Source organism: Prionailurus viverrinus, chromosome C1, assembly GCF_022837055.1.
Source record: "Prionailurus viverrinus isolate Anna chromosome C1, UM_Priviv_1.0, whole genome shotgun sequence".
Classification (NCBI taxonomy): domain Eukaryota; kingdom Metazoa; phylum Chordata; class Mammalia; order Carnivora; family Felidae; genus Prionailurus; species Prionailurus viverrinus.
Window position 1 is genome coordinate 202,025,710 of NC_062568.1, and position 14,763 is coordinate 202,040,472.

At 59.6% G+C, this 14,763-nt stretch overlaps 1 protein-coding gene across 8 annotated transcripts in view; it reads right to left on the reverse strand.

Moving 5' to 3' along the window:
• Positions 1 to 14,763, reverse strand: part of ARHGEF10L (Rho guanine nucleotide exchange factor 10 like) — a 158,506-nt gene that overhangs the window by 84,644 nt on the left and 59,099 nt on the right. For all 8 annotated transcript variants that reach the window (XM_047869947.1, XM_047869945.1, XM_047869944.1 and 5 more), the window contains exons 5-6: positions 2,769 to 2,860; positions 736 to 819 (exon numbers count right to left, since the gene is read on the reverse strand). In XM_047869947.1, coding sequence (XP_047725903.1) covers positions 736 to 819; positions 2,769 to 2,860 — 176 coding nt within the window. The remainder of the gene's footprint in view (positions 1 to 735; positions 820 to 2,768; positions 2,861 to 14,763) is intronic.

A 14,763-nucleotide genomic window follows, 5' to 3' on the forward strand; every position in this document is an offset into this window, starting at 1 on the left:
AGAATAACCAGGTTCAAATCCCAGCTCTGCCTGTAGTTTCCTCGTCTGTACACTGAGGCCACGATACCCCAAATCAAAGTTTCTAAGCAGATTCCAGGAAATCAAACACAAAGAGTCACTACCCCGATGTGTTTGGGCAAAGACGGCTCTGACCGTGAAGTTACTAACCATTCCTCCTCCCTGGATCTGAGTGATGCTCTCTCCTGCTGGGTGACTGACTCTATGCTGGGGGGCGGTTGGGGGGGGGGCAGCTGGGGCAGACTTACCCCCACCCCACCCTGCTTCCTCTCTACAGCCACAATCCCCCCCCCCCCCCCCCCCGGCCTCCCTGGGCCCAGAGCAAGCAAGGCACAGGCTTTCTGGAGCCCTCTCTGCCTCAGCGGTCAGGTTTAACGAGCTGCCCTTCTCCCCAGCAGCCCTGGGAAGCCCGGACTATACCACCCCGTTCTCCCGAGGCAGGCTTGGGGAGGTGAAATGCCAGGTCCGCCCTCGCCGCCAGGGGGTCCCAGCAGCCAGCCCGGGGTCCCTGCCCCCGAAGCCCAACCCCGCCCAGCCCCGGCCTGGCCACGCCCCCAGCCGGCACCATCCTCTCCCAGGACTACCGGAGGATGGTGAAAGCTGGAGGCAGCGGCCAGGGCCGGGTGGGGTGGGGAGCCAAATAGAAGACTGACCCTCCCCAGGCCCCGCCCCCCGGCCCGTCCCCTAAGGTGGCACAGAAGCGCGGAAGAGGCATACCGGGTTGATGGGCATCCAGGTTCTCGCAGGGCACGTCGTCGTAAATCACATCTTCTTCCAGGGCGGGGAAAGTGAATCGGTCGACTGGGAGCGAAGGGAGAGGACAAGAGCGCTAGGGGCGGAGGCAGCTGCCGGGCTGCCAGCGGGACTGCGCCAGCCGGCGGCTCCCTCCCGCCACCCTGCAGCCCTACGGCTGGGCCCGGCCAGCAGCCCGCGGCCCGGCCCCTGGGGAGCCCCTGCCGGCTGCTCTCCTCTCGGAGGACACGCTTCTGCTGCTTCTCCCCGCCCTCCGCCCCAAGGCACCCTCCTGGCGAGCGGCAGACCCCCACTTGCCTCCCTGCCACCCACAGGCCTGCCCATCTGGCTGACGCCGCAGCTGCTCGCGGCACCTGCAGGGAGCATGAAGCCGACCCTGCGCCTGTGCCCTGGGGCCCGGGGGACATCTTCAGGGGCTTAGAAGCCCTCACGGGACTTACCCAAAAGGAACTACCTCCCACCCAGAGGTGGCCGGGCAAAGCGGCCCTACTGAGGACAGGGAATGGGGGAGGGGAGATGGATTTGGAGAGTGGGGTGAAGGAGAGGCCCCCCCCAAAACTCAGCCAGCAGGATCCTGACTGCTGAAGAATTCAGCAAACAAACACATCCCTCTGCCAGTATTTTGCTGGGCTGGAAGGGGGCAGGGCAGGCGCGCACTCTGCCCCTGTTAGCAGCTACCCGGATGGACACATTAAGGAAGTCTCCCCTCAGGGCGCCTGGGCGGCTCAGTCTGTTAAGGTTAAGCCCCTGACTTCAGCTCAGGTCAAGAGCCCCGCCTGGCGCTCTGTGCTGGCAGCTCAGAGCCCGGAGCCTGCTTCAGATTCTGTGTCTCCCTCTCTCTCTGCCCCTCCCCTGCTCGCACTGTGTCTCTCTCTGTCTCTCAAAAATAAACATTAAAAAAAAGGAGGTCTTCCCTCAAAACTGTGGGCCCAACCTCTGCCCTCTTTAGGGTTGTGCCCCCCTCCACAGAGCCAGGGTTTGGAAAACCAGTCCCCACCCTGATGGGAGCCTGTCTTCGCCCCATCGCCCTTCACAGAAGACACAGGACCAGATGGGCTCTGAAATCCCCACGATCCTAACTTCAGTGCTTCTGGCTGTCCCGGGGCCCCCAGGGCCCCCAGAGCCTGGTCAAGCCTCACCCTCAACCCCCTCCTCCACCCCCATATGGACTCTGTTTCCCACATGGCTCTGAGACCTGCTCACCTCTCTTCAGGTCCCTAGTTCTGGCCATCAGCCTCCCCACTGGGCTGCAGGCTCCCCACCCTGTCTTATGGCTTTGCCCCCACCCCACAGCATCTCCGGCTCCCCTCTCGTGGTTCCCTGTTGCCTTCAGAAAAGCAGAGTTGGACGGCCCCAGGAGCTGGGGACATGCAGCCTCACCTCGCCCCAATCACCCCTTGGATGCTACCCTCCGTCACACCAAGGCCGTTGTTTCCCAGGGTGCCAGATGTCCCCCCTCCACCCTGGGGCTGGGGGGGACTGGGGCTCCTGCACAGGTGGACCCTGCCTGGATGCTCTCTCCCTGAGCCCTGCTCCCGCCCCTCTGCCTTCAGGACTCTCAGGTTCTCCTCACTCCCGCCTCCCCCTCCTGGCACCTTGCCCTCTGCAAGGTGACCTCCTGCCTACCTGGTGGCTTCTGCTCCCGGGAGGGACCTCATCTTGGGCAGCAGGGCACCCCACTGCCAGCCCATCCGCCCTGCTGTAGGAGCTTCTGGGTATTTGGGGGAACAGATAAGCGGTCAAACACACGATCTACTCCTGGACCATGGCTCCCATCGGGCAGGAGACGGGGGCAACTCCCAGGCATGGGCAGCAGCCGGTCCCCCTCAGAGCTGCCACCAAGCCTGCGGCAGCCCACCCAGTGAGGACGCCCCTGTGGCACGGGGGAGCCCACATCAGCCCTCTGGGCCTGAGGAAGGGGCTCTGAGGTTATCACGGAACCACCTTCCTGAGCTAAGATGAGGTTTGGGGGGGGGGGGCGGTATGGGGGCACTTACTCCGGCGGGAGCTCTTCCGCTTCCAGCTGGAGCGCCGGACCCCGGAGAGAGCAGCACCCACAGCATCCCCGTTGCTCACCACCGGTGGCACCCTGCGGGCCAAGAAACAGAGTCAGGGAGCCAGCGGGGACAGGGACGGTGCCGCTGAGCAGGGAGGGACGGGCTTCTCGAAGCCTCTGGTAGCCCCTCACCAGGACGGCAGGGTGCATGAGGTGTGGGGGCGGGGGGCTGAAGCCCAGGAGCCCCTGGCCCCCAAAGCCGTCAGTCAGGAGAGCGGGGGAGGCCGCCGCTGGGCTGGCCTTGAACAAGCCCCTCCCCCTCTCAGTTCCCCCATCTTTGGAAAGCACCCTAAGACCCCAGTGCTGAGGGTCAGGTGCCTGGATGCAAGGGCACCCGTCTCTCTTCCGGGGCAGACTCAGTGGGCTGGCCATCGCCCATTCTCCTCTGGGCAGGATGGGGGCTGGGGTCGGGGGACCCCTGCCTCTGTGGGAAACGAGGTCTTGGAAAGCTTCACAAAACCAGGCACGGGACGCAGAACTTCATCCCCCACGACGTGAGGATGGGCCGGACCCGGAGGCCAGCTTCCCGGCTGCACAGACTCAGAGGGACAACTAGCCAGGCAGCGAATGCCAGCTCAACCAAGAGGCTGAGTGAACATCTCCCGCGACATGACGCGTGACGCCGTGTACCCCGGCGGGATGCGACGAGAAGCCGTCTGTCCTCTGCAGCACTGTAACCCCACGCCCGTAGCCCCAGTCTGATCGCAGGAAGAGCGCCAGACAAACCCAGGCATTCTACAAACCCCTGGCCATGACTCCCCAACACTCCCAAGATCGTGAAAAGCAAGGGAAGAAAGACTACGAAACTGTCACAGACCGGGCTAAACATACAACAAGTATGTGCACAACGTGGGAGCCTGGACGGCATCCCGGAACAGAAAAGGGTGTGAGAAGAAAACCTGGCGAGACTCAGATAAAGCCTGGAGTTCAGTGAATGGTCGTGTGCCCGCACTGCCTTCTCACTTTCAAGAAATGTTCCGTGGTCGGGGAGGCTGGGTGGCTCAGTCGGTTAAGCGTCTGACTTCGGCTCAGGTCATGATCTCAGGGTTCATCAGTTCGAACCCCGCGTCGGGCTCTGTGCTGACAGCTCCGAGCCTGGAGCCTGCTTCGGATTCTGTGTCTCCCTCTTTTTTCTGACCCTCCCCCACTCACACCCTGTGTGTGTGTCTCTCTCTCAAAAATAAACAAATGTTAAGAAAAGGGAAGGGAAGGGAAGGGAAGGGAAGGGAAGGGAAGGGAAGGGAAGGGAAAAGAAAAGAAAAGAAAAGAAAAGAAAAGAAAAGAAAAGAAAAGAAAACGTTCCGTGGTCGTGTAAGATGTTAACCACAGGGAAAACGGGCTGTTGGGTATACCCAACTCTGTATGCTACCCTTGCAACTTTTCTACAAATCTAAAACTATTCCAGGAAGAATGTTGGGGTTTTTTTTATTTATTTATTTTTTAAGTCCAGCCTCAAAAAACTAAAGGCCACACCTGCCGATCCAGAGGGACCTGAAACGGTCCAAGACAGTAGCCACGGTTGCCAAGAATTGACTGGAATGTCCCCGCACAAGAGCCCTGGGAGGAGGAGGGGGGGCACACATCAGGAGAGTGCAGGAGGAGGGGAGGGAGGAGGCAGCAGAAGGGGTGGGGGGGACGAGAAGGAAGAGGGGGAGGGAGCACCTCCCAGGAGCAGCCAAGAGGTGAATCCTGCATCCACCTGTGGGCACTGGGCCCACGGGGGAACCTGGCCACAGTCACACTGCTCGAGTGGCAGAGCCAGATGTGGAGCCAGCTTGCCTGGCCCCGCGTGGGCTCCTACACCTGCGGCTCAGGTACAAGAGCATGGACGGCTGTGATGCTGTTAATGTTCTGTCCGTGCCGTCCGGCGAGCCACGCTGCCGGGTGCTTGGAATGTGATGAGTGGAACTTCATTACTGGAGCTAAGGGGACTAAAGGACTTCACTTTTAGTTCTGTTCCACGGCAAGTAATTTAATTTTAAACAGCCACCCGTGGCTGGTGGCCGCGTACAGGACAGTGCAGGTCTAGGTGACGGGCAGCCCTGGAGAAGCAAATCTTGGCTCACGTTTTACGGCCAGAAGTCAGCAGTGTCACCCTGGGGTGAGGAAGATGGCATACTTCAGTCCAGGGTAGCACTTTCCACGGGCCAGCGAGGGACAGGGCTGGGCTAGACCAGGACGGGGTGCTGGGCTGACGGGAGCCACCTTCCCTTCCCTGACACCTTCCCTTCCCTGCGCCCCCCACCTCCTCAACCCAGAGACATCTTGCAGGTGCTTGGACGGCACCAAACCCGTTCCAGCCCCCGTCCACGCCAGCTTGGCGATTTGGCTCAAAAGTGGCCCAACCACAGACTCTCTCTGCTTCGATACGTTGACCACGGCAGGCGGTGACCATTACAAAGCACCTGTTGCACGCTTCCCGGTTTGCTTTGTATTTTCCGATTTCACTTCGCAAGAACGCAGGCGAGGCAGGCTCTGTGATCCTCATTCTGCACATGGAGACGCAGACTCGCAAAGACTCCATTTCACTCGCCCAAAGTCGCTCAGTGCATCCGCTGGAGCTGGGATCTACAAGCCCGTCTGCCTACGAAGTTTTATCTTCTTTCAACCAGACCACTTGGAAGTAGACAAGCGGCATTTAGATATTCAACTACATCACATATTTGCTGTGTCATAACGCCACTGAGCCTGGCTTGAGTGTGCAGACTTTTTAAAAGGAAGGAGAGCGGGGTGCCTGGGTGGCTCAGTCGGTGGAGCGTCCGACTTCGGCTCAGGTCACGATCTCACGGTCCACGGGTTCGAGCCCTGCGTCAGGCTCCGTGCTGACAGCTCGGAGCCCGGAGCCCGCTTCGGATTCTGTGTCTCCCTCTCTCTCTCTGCTCCTCCCCTGCTCATGCTCTGTCTCTCTCTGTCTCAAAAATAAATAAAAACATTAAAAAAAATGTTTAAAGGAAGGAGAGAAAGAGCACTGGGCCTATGCAAGTTCCAGTCTCTGTCCAAGAGAAATCCTAACAGCTAGCCCCAAGGCTGCATTGCGATTCAGCCAGAGAACACCCGAGGAGGCCCTGGGTGAACTCTGAAGGTGACATCAAAAGGCAGTGGGTATTTTTGGGTGAGGTCAGGCAGCTTTAGGAGGGCTCTGGAAATAATACATGACATACTAAAAGCCGGGAGTGGCTGAAATACGAGCCTCCGGGCTAAGCATCACCGAAACACGGCGAACTTAAGTTTTCATTTTATTTCATTCTACGTCATTTCATTCTAAACAGCCACACGTGGCTAATGGCCACTGTACAGGACAGTGCAGGTCTAAGCCACCTCCACTATCGGAGAAGCTAGTCTGTGCCCCTGGGCTTGGGAGTGGGGATCTTCCAGCAGAGAGAAATCACCTTCGTGCCCACCCCTGCTGCCGCCCCGGCTCAGGCAAGCAGAGCGACTGGGAGCCCCAAGGGAGGGAAAAGGCCAGTGCCTTTGGGTGTACAGGTCTTCCTAGGCTGGGCTGGAGATAATCACCCACCCCCTGCCCTGCACTTGGCTGGTGCCTATGCTGTACCCCATGCTGTGTTGAACGCTTGAGACCCCTTGAGCACAAGTGTATGTCTCATCACGACCGTTTTATAGATGAGGAAACTGAGGTTCAGGATGAACCTCCCCCCAAGCCACCTGGTCAGCAAGGCTGAGCTGCAATCTGCCTGCGAAGCCTCGCAGGAGAAAGTACCTCCCGGGCAAGGGAAGCGGAGGACGTGGCAGGAAATGAGGCTGAGGGTACCCGCTCTGCAGTCACCCAGAGGACAGCCTCTCCCAGCTTCTGCCCGGCCACAATTCTCCGTGGGAGCAAACCCTCCCTTGGGGGCCTCCCCAACGCTTCAAGATAACCAAAGAGCCATAAAAGTCAACGAGAGGCCAACTATCTCACGCTTATCTGAGCTTCCGGCACTTTCGACGCCTCTCAGCTTGCACCTGAGAAACAGGCCGGCCGCTAACAGGACTCCAGTCTCACGAGGTGAGCCCACTGCCACCAGGATGCAGGGGGAAGGAGCCCGGTTCGCGGACAGGAGCGGAGAACAAGGAGCTCGATGGAAACGAGGGGGCAGGAGACAGAAGAAAGGACGCCTCCTTGGTCCCCCAACGCCGGTGTGCACTCTCCACCGGACTTAGGCCACCACGCAGCTCCAAGCAGCCTCTGTGCCCATCTCCTCGCTCTCCAGGGAAAAGCCAGAGAGGAGAGGGAAGTGAGTGCCCCGGGACAGCAGGGACCTGCTCTGTCCTGGCCGCCCCGTTCCGTCAGCCCCAGCACACAGGGGGCACGATCGATGCTGACGGGTGCCCTCCCCGGCCTGTTTTCGATCAAAGCTCCACTCCAGACGATGGCAGTGGCCTCACCCCTGCAGCTGCTGGTCTAGCCCCCCGCTTCTCAGTGAATCTCCAGGCACAGCTGATTCCACAGGGTCCCTTCCCCAGGGGCTACGCGGTGTGGAACACCACCCAAACCCTAACAGCCCGAGGATTCCCGCAGGCTGGGTTTGCGCCCTGTGCACACACACATATACCCCACGTGCACACACGCGGCATTCCAGGGCCTTTTCCAGGGCAAAGTGTGAAAAACGCAAAGGAGGAAAGAATCCCCCCTTGGGGAATAGAAAGGACCGGAATACCGACTGCCTTATCGGGCCTTGACAAGAGGGCTTGCCCGGGACGGTCCTACTCAGGGCATCACGCCTCCATCCCTACATCCAAGAGACACAAAAGAATGACAAAAACATTAAGCCCAGATTAACCCTGCTACCAGATTTCTCTTCAGCGCTGGCCACTTTCCAGTTTATATAACACATTAAAGCTCGAAGGGCCTTAAAGATCATCTGGTCAGATGACTCACAGCAGTGGCCCTCACAGTTGCCCGGGAAGCCCCCAGCAGGTACCGGCCAGGGCCCCGGCCCAGCAGTCCTGAGCTGGTGGTCCGGAGGAGGCCAGGCATCGGCGTTTCTAAACTGCCCGCTGCTTCCCCTGGGCAGCCAGGGTCGGGAACCGGGCTCACGGGCTTCTCGGCGTGTCCTGGGCGGCCAGGACAGTCGCCATGTCCCACAGCTACTGTGGAATGGGCCGAATAACGGTTTCTGCCTCCTGTAGCAAGGATTAACGAGACAACCTATCTGCGAGATGGGGCCAGGATACCTCCCCGGCAGGGTTCACAAAGCGAGCACTTAAAACACTTAGCAGGGGGGCTGGCGCTTGATAAATCCTGCCAGTGTGCCACCTCCCTTCCCCACGTTCCCCTCCGTCCCTCCTCCAGTTACAGGGTCCTGGGCTGTGCGTCCCAGAGCAATGCCTCCAACCTGCAGGCACGTGCCTCTTTGCAGCCACAGCCGGGCCGTCCCTCTCCTACAGAAGGGATCGGGGAGCCAGTCTGTCTGTCCTCTGCCACCCCCTGAGAGGTGAGAAGACGCCAGGGGGAAGTCTGGGGGGAAAGAGAACCCCTGACTTGCTACCCATAGCACAGCTCTCGCTGGGGACAGAGTGCCAAGGCCCCCGGGGACACCCTCCACAGCCACGGATGCTGACACGGCCCCCCCCTTACGTTCCGTGCCGCACGCACCCCTCTGACATCTGGAGGGCCCTGGGCTCGGGGGTCAGATCACGGCAGGCACTGTACCCCCCAGCAATAACTTATCAAGAGCCATGTGGGGTGCTGAACAAGAATACAGGCTCTCACAGGAAAACGCTCACAATATGCAATTAGGACAAAGAATGAGCCATGAAACAGCATGTGCAATAAAACCACAGTTCTATAAAAAAAAAAATATTATGAATACTTGCATATCTGCGTAGCAAAGAAGCTGGACAGAAACACACGGTGGTGGAATTAAAGCTCGCTTTAGTCTGTCATTTTCTGTACTTTCTAATTTTTCTACAGTAAACATGTATGCCTATTATAAGAAAGCCAAAGAGGAAGGAGACGCATCTCTGGAAATGTTAAGCAGCCCGCTGGCCAGCACGGGTCCCTCATGCCCTGGGGTCAGCCCCAGACAGACCATCACCCTGTGGGGACAGTGACAAAGAGCCGGCTTGCTGGCCTGGCTGAGCATCCGATCCCTGCATCTCATTTCATCCCCGCCCCCACCACACACACACACACACACACACACACACACACACACACACACACGGCTCCAGCAGCCAGTCTATCTTCCCACTTTACAGACAGGAAGCGGAGGCTTAAGCAGATAAGGCAACCCACGGGTCCCGGGTCACGGAGCTCATGCGTAGGGCGGGCAGGATCCAAACCGGATCCGGGTGGGAGACCTCGGCAGGTTAAACCCCGGTTCTGGAAGCTGACTGGCCTCAGCCCCGGCTCTGCCTCATCTCAGCTCTGGGCTGACATTAGGCTGACGCCATGTCCCCTCGGCATCTGGTTCCACATCCGTAAGATGGGGATTATAACAGTGCCCGCCTCCGAGGGGGTCATGAGGATTAATGAGATAAGGCAGGTAAAACTCTTAAAACAGAGCCTGGCATGTGAAAATAATACAGCCTGGCACAGAATGTCAGCGCCCCCTCCCCCCCGAGGGCAGGGACTGTCGGCCTGGGTCACTGCAGCGCCGGGCACATCACAGGCATGCCACAAAGACGTGCGAGCTGGAGGCATGGGGGTGAGGGGCAGGGGGCGCCCAGCCAGCCAGCCAGCCAGCAGAATACCGGCGACCTGCACCCCAGCACTGTCCTGCGCAGGCGGGGAGGGCTGCAGGGGGGAGGGGGGGAAGCAAACAGAGCCCTGCCCTCCGGCTTGGAGCTCAGGGGCCAGCACCACCCCGGGGCCAGGAAGTGGGATCCATAATGATTCCCTTTTTCCAGGTGTGTTAGTCTCCTTATTGCTGCGGGACAAATGATCACAAACCTGGTCAACTTAAAACAACAGACGCATTATCTTACAGTTGTAGGTCAAACCTCTAACATGAGCCTCACTAAAGATAAAAAGCAAGGTGTTAGCAGGACTGTGCCCTCCTGGAGGCCCCGGGGGGGGGGGGGGGGGGGGGGGGATCCGTTCCCTCGGCTTTTCCAGGCCTCTGGAAGCACAGTCTGTATCCCTTGGCCCGAGGCCCCTCCTCCATGTTCCACGCCAACAGCGTGGCATATTTTCTTTAAAAAAATTTTTTAATGTTTATTTATTTTTGAGAGAGGAAGACAGAGCATGAGCAGGGGACGGGCAGAGAGACAGGGAGACACAGAATCCGAAGTAGGCTCCAGGCTCCGAGCCGTCAGCACAGGGCCCGACGCGGGGCTTGAACTCATGAGCCACGAGATCATGACCTGAGCCGAAGTTGGACACTTAACCGACTGAGCCACCCGGGCGCCCCCAACATGGCATCTTTCAGTCTCTGACTGGGGTCCCTCCTGCCCGTCTCAAAAGGACCCTTGTGGCTCCACAGGGCCCACCTGGATAATCCAGGAGGATCTGCCCCCTCTCAGATCCTTAACTTACACCTGCCAAGTCCCTCTGTCATAGACAGTAACATGCTCACGGGTGCTGGGGATTAGGACATGGCACTCTTCGTGGGGGGTGGGGGGGGCATTATTCTGCCCGCCACAGCTAGGAGATGCGTGGAACGGACCACATAAAGTCCGTGCACGCGGAAACTATTGGGGTTGCACCTTCTCTACGCCAGGCACCAGGGATGAGAGAGGAAGAAGACAGCGTCCTGTGGCTGCAGGGATCCAGGGATGGGCTTCACCAGATTCCCGAAAGGGGTACTCAGTGCAATGAATGCGGGTACATGGGGACCTTTCTTCAGGAGAGACCGTGTGGCTCTTATGCTGGGTACTTTTGTGCCGGGATCCAAAGGCTATGGCTCCGGATGTGGAAACCCCTCGTAACCAGAGGTGGGGAGGAGGAGAAACAAAAACAAAAACAATACAGCTTTTCCACTTCGGGACTGGCAAGGAGCCAGAGAGAGGTCTCTAATGGAAAAGGGGCCTGGTCCCCATAACCCTGTCACGAGGACATCTTCCTCTGAGGGGCAGTGACCTCTGCCAGGGCTCAGATTTCACACAGAGCCCTCGGAAGAGGACGCGGGAGGCTGAGAATGCCCCAGATTTGTAGAAACAGTGAGTTTGAGGGCAAGCCCGGGAGCATAAACAACCCCAGACTAGGGCTGCAGCCAGTCTATAAAGCCTTGAGTGATAAGCCGGTGACTGACTTCCGCCAGGGAGAAACTCCTCCGGGGCTGGGGGCACTCCAGCTTTGTCCAGCCGTCCCTCCCAAGACCCCCGTACTCCCCACATCCATGAGCTTCAGAAGCCACAGGCCGCCGCCAGGCCCTCCAGTGCCCTGGTTCCATCCATTCTGTTCAAATGCCGCTTCCCTGTGCCCGGCCGGATCCTCCCAGCACCGGAGGTGTCCAGGGAGGACGGGGCTCCCTGGCACCTCCGGGAATCCAGCTGCCCAACTGCTTCCCTGGCGTCCAGGCCCAGGTGAGAGCCTCTGACCAGTCCATCTCGTCTGGATACCCAGGAAGGGGCAGGACAGGTGCGTCCAGGGAGCCAGTAAGCATCCCTGCAGCCCGGACAGGAGCCAAAAGCCTGACCCAGCAGGAAATACTAAGGCTGCAGGGGGCCCTGTTGGGATGGCAGCAAAACCGGGCAGGAAAAGCAAACAACCCCAGAGGGGGCCGGTGCCCTCAGAGGTAAGAGGCCCGGGCCTGAGTCCAGGGAAAACACAGGAAGCCAGCGACCCACACACCCTTGTTTCTAGCAGGCACTGGTGCTCCGGGCTGCTTCGTCAGCCGGACTCCCCCGGCGAGAGCTCGGGGTGCTTGAGTGCATGGGCCTCAAAGTCCACCAGGAAAGGCCAATCCCACAGGCTCCAACAACGGACAGCTAAGCCGCTTCAACTCTAGCCTCCGCTCCTCATCTAAAAAGTGGGCAAGATCAATCATCCCATCTCCCTCGGCTGCGGTGCTGGGAGAGATCACTTGCAAGATGATGTTAGCTCGCGGTGTTAGCTCACCACCACCACCACCAGCATCAGTGGGACCAGCCACCCAGCCACGGAGAGCCTGTCTCCCACCGGCCTCCGTCAGTGCCAGAGTCGAAGCCTGGGCTCCAAATTCCCATTCTCGTCTTCATGGAGACACGGAAGGTTGCCTTTCAGACCCCACTGGTCCTTCTGTCCGCCCGCGCCCACCATTCACTCCACACGATGCCTTCAGGACTCCCCTAGGCCGGGCAGTGTGCTAAGCCAAGAGGACCCGACAGCAAATGCAATGCGTCCCTCCCCCGCCCAAACCACCAGCGCCCAAGGGAGCCAACGTGCAGGCGGGAAGACATGCCTCCACACCCTTCTGCCAGAGGGGAGGGGGCCGCTGGTACTCTGCTCCCCTTTACAGGAAGGGACCTCAGCCAGAATCACGTACAGGCAGTGCCGAGGCCACCCTGCTTGGCCCCCCAAGAGCCGACCACTCGCAAACTGCTCTCTAAGAACTCAGAGGCAAAGTTAAATCCCCTAGCAGGCAAAATCCTCACCCCTCACACCTCACACACGCACAATCGGCTCATCCACATGGAACTGGCCACAACCCCCACCGTGACCCGAAGCCTGAGGTTCTGGGTCTGCACCTGGAGTCCCCAGCGCATCCCTGGAGGACAGCCTGGGGCCAATGCCCAGCCTCTGGTTGGAGAGGCCCAAGGTCCTAGTCTCCGGGCTGAATGAACACGTACCATCTCCGTGTGACCCTGGCCGCCTAACTTCCCTGAGCCTCAGTTTCCCCACCTGTGCCATAGGTAAGGACAGGGTCTACTTCCTGCAGATGGGAGGCATCAGCGGGAGTGGGCACTTAGCTCAGTGTGCCTGGCACACAGTAAACACGATCATTATCACTGCCATTAACTTTGCCGCTGTTATTGTGGTTGTTTTCCAGCAATAGATATGTCTCGTGCCACGAGCAGAAGCGTCACCAACGCCGAGCACTTCGAAGGTGGCTCTTGACCAGCAGCAAGGACGGACGAGACCCCGGTTGTTCTCACTCCTTGGGACTGTTGGGCAGGGTGGCCTGACCCTCAAATCACCCCAGGGGCCTCGGCACCGTGCACCCAGAAACACCAGCAGCTCTGTTTACCCCGTAGACGCCTGGCTGCCCCCCCTGGCCAAGCCGGTGAAGGGACCAGGAAGTCCACAGGCCTCAAAGTCAGACACGGACCCAGTGCTCCCGCCAGGGTACCCGGACTGCCAGTCAGCCTCAGCCAGCCTCGCCACCGCCCACCCCGCAAGTACGATTCCCCTCCCCGCGCAGACTGGGAGAGCTGGGGTAGCTGGTTGCTGAGAGCCCAGTCAAACCCAGGTCGGTCTGACTCCCAGGGTACGGAGCCCAGCCGGCTCCCTCGACAACCAAATCTCAACCAGGACCCAGAATAACAACAGCAAACACATCCGGGGCGGCCGGCGCATGCCAGCCCGACTGAGCACGGGATTCAAGGTTACATGCGCCTCGTGCAAGTCCTGCAAGAGAGTAGATTTATGATCCCCGTATTACCCCTGGGAAGTGAGGCTCGGGACAGGAAGCCAGTTGCACAATGACGCACAGCTAAGCGCAGAGCAGGACTCGAGGCCAGCTCCGCGTGGCTCAGGGCCCAGGCTGCGGGGTGATTCGGGCCCCGGACGCCAGCCCTCACTTTACCCACCTCGCTCCTGCCTGGCAGCTGGCCGGCGGGGACGAGGACTGGCCCGCTTCCCTCCCCCGCTGGGGACGAGGGCCCGGATGGGAGTGCGGTGGCTCTGAGGCTGCAGCAACTTCAGGACCTGGGCGGTGACCCCAACTCTGTTGTCAGGAGCCTCCCGTTGTCAGGAGCCTCCCGAGGCCAGGTAGGCAGAGGGACCATTTCCAGACCCGCAGGCAGGGGCCGTGGAGGTCCCTTTCACCAGTGAAAGGGTGAAAATGTCCTCCGTTCGGCCATCTGCTCTTTCAAAGCAGCCTCTGCTGAGAGACTACCGTTAGGAAAGTCTAAAAACAAAAAAAAAGGACAGCAAAACTTTGATCTGAACGGATTCTTCTCCCAGAGGACTCCAAAGTAGAAAATCACCCCCCAGGCAGGGAGCTGGAAGTGAAGTAAACAGAGACCCGGAAGGGAGGGGTGCCACTGGGAGCAGGCAGAGAGCACTGGACGAGGAGTCCGAGGCTGCCGGAGTCTCACCGCATGACCTTGGACAAGTCCTGCCCCCCAATCTCTCCATCCGGGAAACTAAGGGCAGGAAGAGAGGCCCCTGAGGACTCCGGCCAGGACCGAGGCTCTGCAGAGGGCTTTGCCCAGTCAGGGAACTCAAAAGTGACATTTATTCAAGCCAAGTGTTGGCAAGACTCACCGGGCAACCCAGGCCCAGCCCAAGAGGCTGAGGCACTGAGCGCACAGTCTCCGTCCCTCGGGCCCCATCACTGGGAACACCCAGACAGGAGGCGGAGTAGAAGCAAACACAAGGTGCATATTTAGTGCGTCCTTCCACCAGCCTCTCCTATTCCACGATGCTCCTAGATGGCTATTACTTCCGCCTTACAGATGGGGAAAGTGGGGCTCAGAGAGGTTCACGGGCGCCCCAAACCACCCATTTGGAGAAGAGCTGAGTGGGGATTTGAACCTTCGAGAGCTCACGCCCTGGCGCCACCAGGAGATGGTGTTCAAGGGGGCTAGGGCTGCTCCAGGGCGAGTCCCAGGACAGGTAAGGGTGCTGCAGAGGGGCGGGCGGCGGGTCAAGGCCGAGGCTGGGCCCCTGTGCCTGAAACACTCTCTGAGCTACCTGCCCAGTGGGGCTGATGGAAACAACATGGTAATTAATGGCAGCAGCTCTCAGGCCACTGGGTCCCCGCCTCGGCACGGCGCCAGCACTGGCCAGACATCCAATCCGGCCTCCAGGACCCACAGAGAGAAGGCGGGCAGGGACAGTCCCGAGTGGG